General features: G+C 41.1%; 3 protein-coding genes across 27 annotated transcripts in view; 2 read left to right on the forward strand and 1 right to left on the reverse strand.

The window, feature by feature from the left end:
- Positions 1–55: 55 nt before the first annotated feature.
- LOC128874801 (uncharacterized) lies at positions 56–1029 on the forward strand. Its single transcript, XM_054119866.1, has 2 exons — positions 56–380; positions 492–1029. Exons 1-2 carry the CDS (start codon positions 140–142, stop codon positions 839–841), a joined length of 591 nt encoding a protein of 196 aa, XP_053975841.1. The 5' UTR covers positions 56–139; the 3' UTR covers positions 842–1029.
- A 733-nt stretch (positions 1030–1762) lies between these two features.
- LOC128874706 (guanine nucleotide exchange factor MSS4 homolog) lies at positions 1763–2541 on the forward strand. 2 transcript variants are annotated; one of them, XM_054119681.1, is made up of 2 exons: positions 1763–2015; positions 2279–2541. In XM_054119681.1, the coding sequence occupies exons 1-2, from the start codon at positions 1890–1892 to the stop codon at positions 2510–2512; spliced, it is 360 nt and encodes a 119-aa protein (XP_053975656.1). In that variant the 5' UTR covers positions 1763–1889; the 3' UTR covers positions 2513–2541. The 2 variants fall into 2 exon arrangements, 1 of the variants encoding a protein (XP_053975656.1); XR_008456689.1 differs by having other exon boundaries at positions 1874–2217; positions 2279–2305.
- Positions 2542–6187: 3646 nt separating this feature from the next.
- LOC128874710 (glutamate-gated chloride channel alpha) overlaps positions 6188–15397 on the reverse strand; it is a 115122-nt gene continuing 105912 nt past the window's right edge. For 9 of the 24 annotated variants that reach the window (XM_054119710.1, XM_054119718.1, XM_054119695.1 and 6 more), the window contains 2 exons: positions 11428–11553; positions 6188–10249 (listed from right to left, as the gene is read on the reverse strand). In XM_054119710.1, the coding sequence (XP_053975685.1) occupies positions 10103–10249; positions 11428–11553 (273 nt within the window). In that variant the 3' untranslated portion in view covers positions 6188–10102. The remainder of the gene's footprint in view (positions 10250–11427; positions 11554–15397) is intronic. The other 15 variants (XM_054119698.1, XM_054119702.1, XM_054119709.1 and 12 more) reach the window with 3 other exon arrangements.

The following is a 15397-nucleotide window of genomic DNA, read 5'->3' on the forward strand; positions in this document are numbered from 1 at the left end:
TAATCAAGGATTTCTCAAATGAGTTTTGTGTACTATTAATAAACAATCTTCTAGCGTATTCTCGACCGAAACAGTACCTTGTTAGAGTCGGAAACGGGCGTTTCATATCTTTATCAATTTTTCGTTATGCGTTGAAGTTATGGTTGACGAAAATATCGAAGAGAAAATAATTGATCTTTACAGTCAAGGAAAGTGGATAGATATCGTCAATTTGGATTGTATTTCGAACGAATTCGAAAAATGTAGATTATTTTGGGTATTACCAACCATTAATGATTTGAATTGGATCAAAGAAATAATTGATAAACATAGTCTGGCTGGATTAGCAAGTATAGGATGCGGGTGTGGGTTGTTAGAATGGTTGTTTCGAGAATATTCTGGTAAGTCGTTCATATCGTACTTTGTCGAATGTAATTGGTCGAAATATTCGTAATTTCTAATTATAAACTTCTCGGATAATACATTTTTAGCTTTCGATTATTTTGTTTAAGGCCTGGATGTGATCGGCATAGAATTAGATCGGTCGTGGTGGCGTAGCAAATATTCTCCGCCCTTGTTTTTGGAAAATATATTTTTCGTTCAGGAGAACAATATAGAAAATTTATGTCTATCAGAAAAATACGCTCTTCTTTTTTGTTATTTTAACAACGAATTAGCATTTTCCGATTACGTTGCAAATTACAAGGGGAACCTTATTTTCGTCATTGGACCCGAAGATGGCCAACATCGTTTCACAGATCCGATGCCCTTCGATACGAAATTCGACGAGTATGGTTGGAAGTTATTAGATAAGAAACAAGTCGAACGATCTAATGATTACATTACAGTTTACGCCAGATGACTAAGTATATCGACGATAGGTTATCAGGCCCAGTGCAAGGCAGGTTCATTAGCAAGACATTTTTTTATTAGCGATGATTCAGTTTGAAGAAGTGACAAAAATCATCAAAGTATTATTATTTAATATTCATCTTATAAAAGATATGTAACAGCATTTGTAAATAAATAATTCCGCGTTGTAAAATTTAAGTGTAGGATTTGATTGTGAATTCAGGCCCCGTAAAATTTTTGAACCCAGCCCCGCAAAAGGTCACGCCGGCCCTGATTGTTATAATAGAGGGTGTCCCAAAAATGTTGTAACACCTTGAAAGAGGTGGTTCGGGGGATGATTTGAAACAACTTTTTCCTTAGCGAAAATGTTGTCCGAGGCTTCGTTGAGGAGATATTAACGGAAAACACTGACCAATCAGAGCGCGCGTATACCGTTGGAGCGGCCTTGGTACCGAAGGCTACGAGCTAAGCGGCCGGGTCCAATGTCCTTCGATGCACGTCGAGTCGCTTGTTCGTGTACAAGCGCGGCTGCTTAGCACATAGCCTTCGCTACCACGGCCGCTCCAACGGTATCCGCGCGCTCTGATTGGTCAGTGTTTTCCGTTAATATCTCCTCAACGAAGCCTCGAACAACATTTTTGCTAAGGAAAAAGTTGTTTCAAATCACCTCCCGAACCACCCCTTTCAATGTGTTACAACATTTTTGGGACACCCTGTATAATTGTTCAATCAGAACCCGACGAAAATTGAAATGCGAAGTTGCCGCTTGCTCGATTTCACAACTACGACGTTGAATAAAATAATACTTTAAATATTAATTGCAACTGTAATTGTATCAATTACTACTTTTTTTTCGTATTCAAATAATAATTGAAGAATTTTATTGTAGAAAATATACCGTTATTAATACTTTCTGTGTTTGAGTTTTGTTTCGACTAGTACGGTTGGAAAAGAACCACCAATCATCAATGTCATTGGTGCTGGTCGTGGCGCGAATAAAATATATGTGCACGTAAATATATACACCGTAAAGTGTCAAATTTTTGTATCGAGGAATAATGTCAACGGACACGGATATCAGTTCCTTAAAGGACGAAAACGATAAAAATAAGCTAAGAGTTTACTGCACGTTTTGCCCGTCGAAAATACTGAATGCAGGTGCAGGCCGTTTAGTAAACGTCGAGGTGATTAACTATCAATTATTTAATTAGGAAGGACTCCTACAAAGTTGAAATTGTCAATAATTTGTACTATTGTAAGATTATTATCATGCGTTCAACGATAATTTTGACGTATTCTTCATACTTTTGTATCGCTTCGAGACATAACCTCAAAATTTGTTTACTTTACAATAATTCATTTTATATGGAAATAAAATAAAGAAAAGTAAGTATTTAGCGTAAGAAATTTGGGTTTAAGTAGACTAAGGTCTTTAATAACATTTTAGTTTAAACTACCCTATGTACAACGTAAGGGAGAGGGTGAAGCAGATCAGCAGGAATCGATAACAGACTATTGGTTGGTGGAGGACATGTACACTTTCGAAAATATCGGTCTCTCGCTAACTGTAGACAACATAAAGTACTTAGCGTGCGCGGATTGTGAAAGAGGCCCTGTAGGTTGGCACGACTTGTCCACAAAAAAGTCTTATATAGCCCTAAGCAGAGTTAAGCACGAATGATCTACGAATAAAGGTGTTTTTTAATTTTATACGAGCCATGGTTTGTTTTCTTATCTAAGAGGTTGCGAGAGAAACGGAAGGAAGATCTTGGAAAGCTTGGAGGAAGGATACGCGTCTCTATTTAAGTTGATAGTTTAATATTTAATCACGTACGTTACAAACACAGCCGGATAAATTAGATAATCAATCGTCGTTACGATGTAATAATCAATAAATTACGCTTAATCAGAAATTATTTATCGATATACTTAATACGTATGCATTCATGTGGATCGAGTTCATCGTAATGCATTGATTTTTAGACAGCGACCCTCGAGTCGCGAAACGTTTATGCGCTGTGCATGTCGATATAATTAATTACTTTATGTAATGTGTCGGATGCGTGGGTATCTAAGTGTACATACTTATACATGTATTTGTATATGCATATAAATCAATGCGTTTTTAAACAAAAAAATATGATATCGGTATTTCAATTCAGCATCTTCGATGCATTCAAGGAAACATAAATTAAGAAACGATTTTTAATACCTCATCGTTACACTTGGCTCTCTAATAGAGAAGATTTTTGTCGAAGGCTTCGCTTCGAAGATACAAGGAGATTTGTATGGCACTGTGCTTTATTAGTCGTTAATCAATCGATATTTCATACCTTTGACCAGCGAATTATTTTATCGCGAAGAAAAAATGTTCTGGCATACATATAAAACATATACATATACGCGCACACGTATACACGTATGCTTTAGCGAAGCATTCTCGGAAATGTTAATCGTAATTATTTATCGTGTATTTCCTCTAGACGTTTTCGATTTGCCTTAAATATTGGAAAAATAGTCGCGCGTTCGTTCCTAGTCATGTCGCGTCGTCCTTTTTTTTTTTTTTTTTAAATAGCATCACAGTGTTTTCATTTATTTTTCTCTCTCTCTCTTCTTTACTCCCTTGCGCGTTTTTTTTTTTTCGAACAATTTCGACACGTAAATGGGTAACTGCGAACGGGTAATTTTCGGCAATTACATGTAACAACCGCGACGGTGTACGCTAATCGTCAGAATTGCGAGACGACGATGGCAAATGACGATGTCGATGATAACGCGAAAAAGTTTGGCTACTATGAGTAAAAATTGTGACGAATCACGAGATTAAATTAACAATACAACGGTTCTATTCGTAATAATTATCCAGCTCGCAATAAATAATAACGTGTCGATAAACTGTAACGGTGAACATTGGATCAACAATACGTATCAATTCTACACTAAGAGAATTTTTTTTTGTTCTCCTTTCTTTCTCTCTCTCGCACGCACATACACACTCGCACGAAATAGCGTAATACTCGAAAATGACAATCTTCAATGAATTAGCGTTTATAAGGCTCGTATCTAACATGGTTCACTCGACTCCATCGGTCAGGATCACCGCTTTGTTGGAGGTCGTAGACGTAACGATTAATTTTATAGGTGAAAATAAAATAAAATTGGATTCGGCATTTTGTTTATATTTTCGCAGCTTTGCTCGAATTGGAAAAACGTAACAGTGACGGGGACTGTATTTTACAATAATCACACAAACATCGTACAATTATAGTTCGAGTAATAGGTGCAGACATTATTGTATGAAAAGAATTCGTTACGTTTGCGACCCTCTGTTTGCTACCTACCGTCAGACGTACGTTTCTTTTATGAACGAAGCTTTGCGATAGGCGAATATCAGCCGGCACTGATACAATACAATATGTACGTATATTGTAATCACGTAACACAGAGTCTGTGCCTTCTACCCTCTTGGCAGACGCAGTGAAAAGGTATAAAAATAACCAGGATAAAATCGGATAGACTGGAAAAATACAAGGTCTGCTAAAAGAGAAGCGATTCCTCTAGGCATATACCGCGTAGTTTGGAACACCCTGTACGCACGTGGACGTTTATGCTACCCGTAAAATGTCCGATAATCATCGTCGACAATTGTTTCCGATACGGTGATAATTTTGAAAATAGTAGGAATAGCAGATTTCGGACATTGACTGAAACATGCACATGATCGTGCGCGTCTTCCTTTCGAATTTTTACGTGCCCATAAATAGTATCGACCGTTAATCAACGTTGCAACGATTAGTTTCAAAGATTGAACGAATGGACTCGCGGGTGTTTCGTGATCGAGCACGCTTACAGTGGGTGTAGAAAGTATTCGTACACCGATCACTTTCCAAAAAAACTGTATAAAATTGATAATTTATTAACTTATTCTTGATAAACAATGACATATTCTACATACGTATTCTACATATTCTCGGAAATCTCTAGAATAGATAGAGTACAAAAAAGAAATAGCTATTTATGTGAGTTGCAAAATTAACAAGAAAAAAACAATTAATCCATAGAAATATCGAAGCAATAAGTATTCGCGCAACTGTTTCATTTTTAAAACTTCGTTAAAAAAAAAAGACATTTATATTTTTGTTAATTCCGCAAATTATGTCAACTAGTAAATGTTGTTTGGACTATATCTATCTTAGAGACTTCCGAGAATATGTAAAATATCATTGACTATAAAAATAGAAGTTAAGAAATTACAATTTTCCCCAAATTTTGGGGAGAAATTGATCGGTGTACGAATACATTACACACCCACTGTATTTCGAAAAACCGTGCAAATTCGCACGGTAGAAACTCCGCCCAGTGCGAGAAGCCACGTGCAATTGATCGTCGTTCGATGAACGATTAATCCGGTTAAAGTCTCGCTGCACGATGCAGAACGAAAGCACTTTCGCTTCTCAAGGGCGAACGCCACCTCTAGAGCCGAAGAAAACGGAGACGCGGATGAAACCGAATATACATATACGCAAGAGACATTCGACGATGACGCTGGTGTTAACGTTGGATATCGGTTAAAAGATCGGTAGAAGTCGCTTAAGCTCCAGAGAATTCAACATTCGCCGCCTACGCATTGGTGTAGAAATCAACCGTGAAAAATTCGAGGACGAGGCCCTTCCGGCAACGATTCGCCCTCCGTTTCACGGTTTTCTAATACTGTTTTAGCCAATAGCTCGTGATCGATACGATCTCCGCAACTGCAATCTTCAACTTTTATTTCAAATCACTTTTTTAAGTGATTCTAAGCCTCATCGAGGCCGAGTCACTTCCTCTCGAGTTGCAGAGACGATCGTGCGGCGGCTTTCGTGCTTGTTTTCGGCAAGGACACGCTTGGAGAACCTTGCCGATGCGAAACGAAGGACAATTCGGGTACATGTTCTCGTAGGAACCTCGCCCCGTCTCGCATACGTGCACAGCTAAGTAATTATATGACGCTAAAGAGTTAGGATTACGTGTCTTGGTCCGTGGAGTATTAAATATTAACGACGTTAATTAATTTATTCACCAAACGCTCCCTATCGCCTAAACGACAGCTTGTTCGCTGGCGGCAGGTGACGCATATAAAATGTAGTAATAAGTTTACTTCTTTCCCATGGTACCAGAGGCGCATTATACTTTTTAAACAATTAATAAAATGTTGAGAAAGTTTCTCGGTGCTCGAAAGAGTCGAATGGTACGTTACTGAAATTTGTTTTTAAAGATCTTAAATTAAGCGGTGGCGCGCCCATTATTTTCCTCGATGAGATATTCGTCTTTTGCGTCCTGTTTTTGCTTTTTTTTTTCTTTTTTTTTTTAAGTGGAGTTTGAACATTTCATTTTGCATTGAGTTATACGGTATAATGCGCCGCCGTTCGGTACGATTGAAACGTCCCCGGCGAATGAATTTTTCCCGTCGTCTGATCGGCGAACTCGGTTCTTACGCAATATTCGTTGTGTCGATATTACGTGTTATCCTCGGATATATTCGTTTGGAAACGGCGTCATATTTAAGTGAAGCTTACTTTTGCGACGCCCGTCGGCATTCGTACGATTATCGTCTACGATCTTAATTACAATCGTAATAAATGTATAGTGGATACAGTATAATTATATTGTCCACAGTGACACCATAAAAACGTATCATTTTCTCGAACAAACTTTCTCGTATCGGTTAAATGAAGAAATGGTTGACAACGAGTTGCGAAGCGCTTTAAAACGTTGGATTTAATCAAGCGAATACGTCTGCGCCCCTCCCCACCCCACCCCCCCTTTCCCTCGTTTCTATGCGCACCGGCTTGGAACGCTAGCTCGTTTTTGTACAAAAATTACAATGAAACGTCGGGTCGGGGTGGAGTTACGCCTGCGACCGATATAACTATAAGGTATGCGAATCTGATTACTCTAGACACGTAGGACATATTTTTGTTTCTTTGTTTGTTTCGTGTAACTTTATATTGAGCTTGCTGAAATCGTTAAATCCCTTCCACTCGATCGTTCGCTCGAAGAACGCTTCCTCGGGAAGCCTTCCTGGTCGACTAAACGGCAGAGCTCTGCGAGTAGAGATGGGCGAAACTTTGATCGGACAAATGTTCATTCTAATTCTTACTCGACCAGAATTTACATAGAAACGTTGCCTATTTCTATCTTTGACTCGTCATTTGGAATTTCGCTCACCTCCGAGTTCGATTAGTTCGAGTAGCGCGAACAACTTTCCGGTAGTTCGACAGCTCTGCCATAGCAGTCGCGATTACCTTATAGTCCGAGAGCCCGCGACGTAAAATTTCGCTCAATTTCATCGCAAATATCCGTTTGCTATTTGACTGTTTTCTACTAAAGAATAAAAATAATCCAAGGCTCGCAGCGCACAAACGGTGCATCGCTCCGCTAGAAAGTCGTAAACATGTAAGAGATAACAGTACACACTAAAAATTTCAGTAGCGATGATTTTGGCCAAAAATCAAATTATTATAATACGGCATAGTGAAGCGTTGCACCACTGAATTCATGCCAGACCAAGCATTTCTGAACTAGGGAGGCATACGCCATCTTCGGAAAACAGGTTCATTTGTGTAATGAAATGGAGTCACCCATTTCTGTCGCGGGCTCTCGGACTATTATTGCATAATCGTCGTTTGCCGATCGTCTTCGAGACCCTCGTACGCACGCGATCGAGTCTGTAGTTTCTTTGGTCTGCGATTGATATTGCTGAAGAGCGAAGTGGCGTGACATTTCTCCTCGTTCCCAGCCACTCGCTCTCGTTACAATTCCTCCGAAGGTTCGTAATAAGAACTATGTTTAGAAGTAGTAGCGATAATAACGATACAGTAGTAGTACGGTAGCAGCGGTATCAAGTAATATAATGGTAATAACAATTATTTCTTTCTTATAGGTAACGGTAGTAATAGTAATAATATTAATAGTGGTAGTAATAGTAATAATAACGACAGCGTCGATAGTATCATAGCGATAGAAGTTATATCTCTAAAGGTACACGGGTTACTCGGAGAACACGTCGAACGTCGGTTTTCTCGAGTTACGATCCTAAAGAGTTCGTTCGTTTGGTATTTTCTCTTTTATTTATTTTTTTTTCTTTTTTTTTTCTTTTTTCTTTTTGAAAGTCCACCGTTCCAGACAGCGTCCCATGTTTCGTAATTACTTTCAAAGTTACAATTGAACCGCGCGAAGCGTAACTGTTAACCGCCTGTCGTCTAATATTTTCTCGATTAATCTCTACGTTCTTCTAGGTTGTTTCTCGCGCGGGCAAAGCGTACTTTGTTAGACCTAATCGCAAGCTTTACCCGTAATACGTTTATTTCACCCCCTGTGCGTCGCGCGTTTGTCGTCTTGCTTCGTTAGAATTTCTCGTCGAGAAAGAAAACCAAGGAAGGTAGTTCAGAGCTATAGGCGCGAGGTTCGTTCAGTTTTCTCGTCGTATTTAGGGCTAAGACTGTGCGAGTTATTTTTATTATTCGAATATTTTATAACTCCTCGAACGCCGCGAATAAACATTCGCGACAACGATCATTCGAGTATTCTAGTGAAACGGAGCAACGATATTTTTGCGCTTACCGATGTTTCCGAGCATCGCGAAAGATATCGGCGTCAAAGTCAAATTCATCCGAGATAAAATGAGTAACGAATGGTCACTGAAATCGTCGAAGGGTTCCGATATACGAATAGAGAAAAACTGTGCGAGTAGTCCCAGCCCTGGTATTGCGTCGATCGTATGGGTGGTATACGAATGCTTAAAGCTATCAGCGCGAAAGCTACCCTGAACGATCGAGAAAAGATAATCTATATATACATATATTTATATATATATATATATATATATATATTATCACGTGATACGTACGTATACGCAATATCTACCGAAAAGCTTCGATGGAACGACGATTGATTAACCAAATTTATATGTATACATGTATATATACATATACATATAAATCATATAAATCATATATATATATACACACATATATATATGTATTTGTTTCTTTTTGTACAGCGGAATTGTATGCATTGCAGCCCCTGCTCCCTTCGGTTTAAAAGCAAACGGTCTTTTTTATCATTTTTTTTTTTTCTTTGAAAGGTCTACGGAATACAGAGCTAACCTGCGATCGTGTCGAGTTTTGCCGCGATGCCGTTTAATCGATTAGAATACCGAAAAAAAGAGGTCGATCTTTAAGTAAAAGGCGAATCACGAGTTAGCGATTTCATGGACGACACTTGCATCGACCTTCTCCTATTTGTAGTGAGATTACACGAACAAGTATAACACGTTCCTTAAGCGAATAGATTTGATTCGTTCAAGCTAATCTGTCAGAAAAGCGTCCTCGAATTAACAGCGTGACTACCCGACAAGAGAAGAGAAAGTAAAGAAACAAGCGTGTGTCACGTGTGCTTGGTTCCATCTGTCCATTTTTTTATTTTTTTTTTATTTCTCCCTTTCCTCCATGCGTGCGCGCCCCTCAGAGATCAGCAAAATTCCATTCGAATAACGGACGATGAAATTAACGTACACGAAAACAATAGATACGTTTCGCCATAAATGTATCGCGAATGTAAATTATATCGCTCGATCGGCCGCTGTAAATTTCCGTTTATTCGATGCCAAATGGATGCTTCCTTCTATACTATAAATATTAAATGTTCACTTGGACAAGAATTTTGCTCATCCCTGGCGCCCGTGTGCCTTCGAGTGTCGCGCGTGTATATGTATTTAGGTTCGTCGTCGATCACACCCTCTCGGGATCGACCTTTATCGGGGAAAAGGGTGCTTTTAAGAATTATCACATGTGAGAAAAGATGAAGACGAGGCTAATCCATCGACTCGACAGTTTTTTTTTTCCCCGCCCCTTGCGCGACATTCCAAACTTCGAAACACTTCTATGTCCTTCGTGGAACAGTTCCGATGACCAATCGCGGCGTTTCGATTGCGTCCAGCGAAGAAGAGATCGTCCGATACTATTTTCGATTCGCTGGTAGGGCACTTTCGCGTACGATGGACCTTCTTTGAAAGAACTTGTTTCCGTTTTTCTGTCGATGTCCGCGCCGGGTTCTTCCGTCCTCGGACTAGCTTCGAAAGTACCGTCAACGATCGAGCAACGATCGTGGGATTGTTTTTCTTTTTTTTTTTTTCTTTCTTGGTATTCGCAACGGACGCGCGTATCGCGACAGAGAGTTTGTCGATCGACGATCGAAAAGTCCTTTCGACGGGTTGCCTCAAGGTGCCAGTCTACGAGGAGCCCTTGTAGTGGATGAAGAAAAAGGTGAGGAACATGAAGTAGGCGACCGGGAAGATGATTCGTGCTATCACGTCGATCGTCTTTGCCACTCTTATCGGATGCGGTGGCTCCTTTTTCCTCAGCTGGAACAGGGATACCTGTGCGTCACTAAATATTTATTATCCCTTCCTCGGCGAGGGCTCTATTGCCCTCGCGTGGAGGGAAGTCGGTAGGATTCGACGTAGAGAGGAGTCTCGATCGATCGAAAGGGTTAACACGTTCGTCGCCCAGCGCGATTCGGTTTCCATGACACAAGCAATTTTCAAAAATTTCTTCGCGGTAATGTTGACGTATTGACAGTTCAGGCGAGATTGACTGAGTTAAAATCGCAGCGATGTATCACGTAGTAGCCTTTAGAGCTGTTCGAGTACTCGGAAAAGGCCGGTCCGAGTCCAGTACTCGGAAGAAACGAGCAGCTCAAAGGAACCGAGTAGCTCGGACAGAAGTAAGCGGCTCGGATTATCCATTTCAGGCGTGTGAAAGGAATCGAACAGCTCGAACGATTTAAGTACATTCAATGAATACATATTCACGTTCACTGAATTCACACACATTCATTCTTTGAATGTGTACTTAAATCGTTCGAGCCGTTCGATTTCATTCACACGTCCGAAATGGATAATCCGTGCCGTTTGCTTCTGTCCGAGCTACTCGGTTCTTTCGAGCTACTCGGTTCCTTCGAGCTACTCGGTTCCTTCGAGCTGCACGTTTCTTCCGAGTACTCGACTCGGATCGAAAACTGAGTCTCAGCTCGACTCGACTCGCGAGCAACTCGAAACATCCGAGTTTTCTGCAGACCTAGTAGCCTTCCGGTTAAATCGCGTCCCCTTTCGCCGCAGCGGCGAAAACGCATAGTGTGGCCCCGGCCTAAGGGTTAAATTCTGTTTAAAAATCCAATTGAAAGTCCTATTAACTCGAACAAGAGGAGCGTCACCCATATTTGGGGCCACGTGGAAGTACACTTGTCACCCACATATGGGTGACACGCGACGAACGTGTCAAGGAGGATTGCAACTCGAGGAGGTTCGGTTGGAGGTTTGGTTATCCCAGGGCTAAACAAACGCAGCGACGATGGCGGCTCGATTGGCTCTAAACGGGGGAGAATAGACGCATACGAGCGGGAAGGACCATAGCTCGGTGGTGAGTAATTACGAATAGAGTGGGACGACAATAGCACCGCGAGGAAAACGAGCTATTGCTGGTATAACGCGTATCGATTCCCAGGATCACGAGGTTAGATGTTTCGGGGTTGATAGGAACAGGTTAATTAACATACCTCGGCGGTGCATCCATTGGTGGCCGTGTGCGTGCAAGGATTAGGTCCACAGTTGGTGCAGGTCACGATCTCGTTCGGTCCTGTCGTGCCTCCGGTTGGTGGACCGCCCTCTCGCTTCTTTTTACCCTGCGACAGGGTCTCCGTAGAAGAAACTTATAGTCTCATGATCATTCGTGCAAACAACGATCCATCCTTCGACCAACTTCAACGTTTCTAGATTTCTCGATAATTTTCCCTTCCCTTTTCGTTTCTCTGTTACATCGTCGATTGATTATTGGATCAAACGACGAGGAAGGGAAGGCCACTGGTTGGCCCGAGAATCCAAAACACGAAGATCTCGCGTTGCGAAGTTAACGAAAGTCAAAGGGATAGAACGTTACACGATCTTAGAAGTGAAACGAATTCTACACAATTATTCGTTAGCCGGAACTTTTCCTGTTCCGTTGAATCGTTTTCAGGAAAATTTCGTTTGGATGGACGCGGTCGGCATCCGTTCGATTTCTATGGTAATCGATCGAGTTCGAGATGACAAGCGTATAAGTCAAGCGTGATAATGGAGGCTTTGATCGAGGCGGACAAGCTTGCACGTTGTACAGGCGTGAATTTCGAAAACTCGCACGTAAACGCGTCGATCGACATAATTGGAAACGCGACGATCGCTGGTGGTACACGCATCTTTATCGGAAAAACGAAACTTTCTAGTGTTTCTCAGACTTTGCTTACTAAATGAATACGAGAGAAAATTCGAGAAAAATCCTGATTACGTTTCACCAGACGAACTTGAATTTAACGAATTTAACGAATTTAATGCACGACGTTGTTTCTTGACGATCAAACTAGGATTACAGAGTGAGAAACACTGTTTCAATGAGACATGCGTGTTATCGCAAGCTCTCGTACCCTCTTCCACGCTCAACGAGCAAGCAAATGTTACAGATAAGCAGAAAAAATGATGATACACGGCATAGACTGCGGATTACGAACTAAAGAAAATCACCCACGATTAATTAGCCTCGAACCAAGGTTAAAGTAACACTTTCCTCGCAGAACTGTTTAACTATAAGCGGGTACCTTACCTTTAGGGGGCCCTACGTTTGTCTAGAAGTCACCCTTGCGTTAAAAAGAAAATACATTTCTTCTAACGGACAATATCTCTGACAAGAGAATCAATATTATCAAACCTGCTAGTTCGAACGCTATTAACACGTTGATTGCCACACTGATTCACATGGAAATGTGTACAAGACTAAAATTTTGTCTCGAGACTATTGGGAATTATAGAATCTATCATTTGTCGTATTACCAATTTTTATATCCCTGTACAAATTCACGAATTCTATCTAGATTCGTTTTCATTAACACTCAGTCCTTAAAATTAATTGTTGAAGTTCCACAGTGAAAAGCTCTGTCATCCCTATATATGGGTGACGTGACGTTCAACGTGTTAAGCGAGCGGTTTGCTACTATAGGCTGAAAATAAAGAGCCTGAAACTGTTCTATCTCGTTGGTACGAACTCGAGGCCCACGTACGTGTGAAATTTCGACCGTAAAAGCGAGCATGTACCACCAGGAACCGCGTGAAATCGTCATCTTCGCGAGGTCTCCGTTTCAAGCGACAAGTTTCGCGCAGACCTTATTTTCGATCCGAGTTCCTCTTCGCGGGTTCGTCGAAAAGTGAATCGTTGTTTCTCTCTTAACATACACACGTCGTATGTATATCGATCAACACTTTCGTGCCTCTGCGTATAACTTACGAATCGCATGCCGTATAACATCTACGTTTTACGTTGTCACGCATCGGATTCGAACGTTTGCCGAAAAAAGTGATCATCGATTCATCGAAAGAACGGAAGTTCTCGTTTGATCGTCGACGACCTCCGCTCGATCCCGATGCCAACATATCCACTCTCTCCTATGACAACTGTACATTTCTAAGTCGTCGCTTCGACGATGACTTTCTCGGGCACAGGTTCCCCCGCGAAATGATACTCGAGGTCTTTCGATCAAGGATCTCTTCCGTGATCGTCGCGCAGTTTAATGATTTTAAAATTCAACATCGATGTCTCGAGTCATTGATTTTAGAGAAAGCGTTAACGATAGAAGATTCTTTCTTTCCTAGCTCTGATCAACGATCGGTACGTGTTTTCGGAGTTGCGTCGTCGCTTTTACGGTTTTGATAAATTAATCGCCGCGAGGCACCGTCGATTAGCGACGCAATTACGTTAATTGCTCTTCCGAAAGTGAAACGCTTCCATTAAACTGGGCGACCGATAAAGAGGATCCCCGTACCGATTGCATTTTGAGAAAGGTATTTAATGTCAGGCTTATGCTACATGTCAAGCTTTAATCGGGGTAAGTTCCATGGCAAAAAGCGATTGTTGGTATCACAGTCAAGGCATGATATATAATACGTTATATATATATATTTGTTAAAAAGTATATATATATCGCGACTAATTACGGCTCAACGTTACTCGCGATTGAGGCTAAAGAAACGTAATTAAACATCGAATGAATAGCGAGAATGAAACGACCCATAACCGCGCGATGGCTGTCTTTTAACGCGCTACTCGTAATCGTTAATGCATATTTATATTCGTTACCGAGAATGGATTTATAGTATTAACCAGCGATCGCGAACGGCCATTTTGGAACGTGATTTATCGTTGTTGTAACGGACCCTTTTATTCTCAAACCCCCGTGAATGCTCTATAGTTCGTTCACCTTTCGATGAATTTCGGTAAAAAGAAGTGATTTCATCCGCGAACCCGCCTACGTCGTCAACGAGTGCCTCTGAATCTATCGAGAAAAACAAAGTATAATTGTTCTTCGTTCGATCTCTCGATGAACAGTCGACACGACTCGACGAAAACCGATTTTCCGTTGAAAAGAAAAGCGCCGTCCGCGAATCAAAGTACGCAAGCTGATAGAAGCGTTGGGCAATTTTTGATCAAAGTATCGATGCATCTACTTCGACCCGTGGATGAATCAAATGGTCGAATGACGCACTGTTGCACCGGTGCAGACTCAGCCCAGGCCTAACCTCGCCTAACGCAGGGTTCAGGATGCGCCACGCTGAGTTAGGGTACGATTAGGTCTGGGATTGATAATCAATCCAACGAAATTAGCCGTCAATCGCCCAACTGTGGTCGGCAGTACTCGATCGCTACTCAAATATCTCGGCAAATCAACTCTTTACTCGAGCAAAGCGTATACCGCAGAAAAGGCTTCCGTCGTGCATCGGGCATCGGATCGATCCCATAATCGCCCAAGTGCACCGGCTTCTGCTACTATTCGCTACTTCGATCCTTCGATCCGCGAGCGACGCGGGCAAATTGCGACTCGAGTAATCGCTTTTACCGATCTCCATCCGTGTTACGTGTTGCAAACGTGAGCGATCAAGCGACATCGAAACGGAAATAGAAGAAGGACGATTTATATTCGGAAGCCTCGTCGCGAACAAGCGCAACGTTAACAAGCGTTAATGTCCTGACGCCGGACGGAAATACGCTGTGCGTCATAACCATAGAATCAACCTAAATTTTACGAGTCCTATACGTTGCATTTCTCTCGTTGTATTTCTCTCTTGTTATTAGGAACGGACTTATTCCACTTAAACAAAAAAATATTTTTTCAATTTTCTTATAACCAAAATTCTCTTGTTTACTTTATGAAAAAATCGTACTCCATTGAATATACATCAATAGATATGAAGAGAAGGCATTTTTCTTTTTTTTTTTTTTAAAGTGGACTTATTCCATTTTCAAATATAACAGCTCAATTATATATAATGGCTCTGATAATCTATATATAACGATAATTATTGCTTGGACGATTGGTAGCACCATCAACTTGAGATATCAAAGTAAATGCCTCGCAAATTGCCCGCGGACAAATACATTCTATCAAACCTATAGAGTTTACCTCCGAATTCGAGGGGTGCCAAACACTCCAATACGGACATCACCTT

Source organism: Hylaeus volcanicus, chromosome 4, assembly GCF_026283585.1.
Source record: "Hylaeus volcanicus isolate JK05 chromosome 4, UHH_iyHylVolc1.0_haploid, whole genome shotgun sequence".
NCBI classification, from domain to species: domain Eukaryota; kingdom Metazoa; phylum Arthropoda; class Insecta; order Hymenoptera; family Colletidae; genus Hylaeus; species Hylaeus volcanicus.

Excerpts from the sequence above, each read along its gene's own strand:
- LOC128874706 (XM_054119681.1), top strand. The coding sequence starts at position 1,890 with ATGTCAACGGACACGGATATCAGTTCCTTAAAGGACGAAAACGATAAA. Across the intron at positions 2,016-2,278 it reads GCCGTTTAGTAAACGTCGAG|TTTAAACTACCCTATGTACA; the intron begins GTGATTAACTAT and ends ATAACATTTTAG.
- LOC128874801 (XM_054119866.1), top strand. The coding sequence starts at position 140 with ATGGTTGACGAAAATATCGAAGAGAAAATAATTGATCTTTACAGTCAA. Across the intron at positions 381-491 it reads GTTGTTTCGAGAATATTCTG|GCCTGGATGTGATCGGCATA; the intron begins GTAAGTCGTTCA and ends ATTTTGTTTAAG.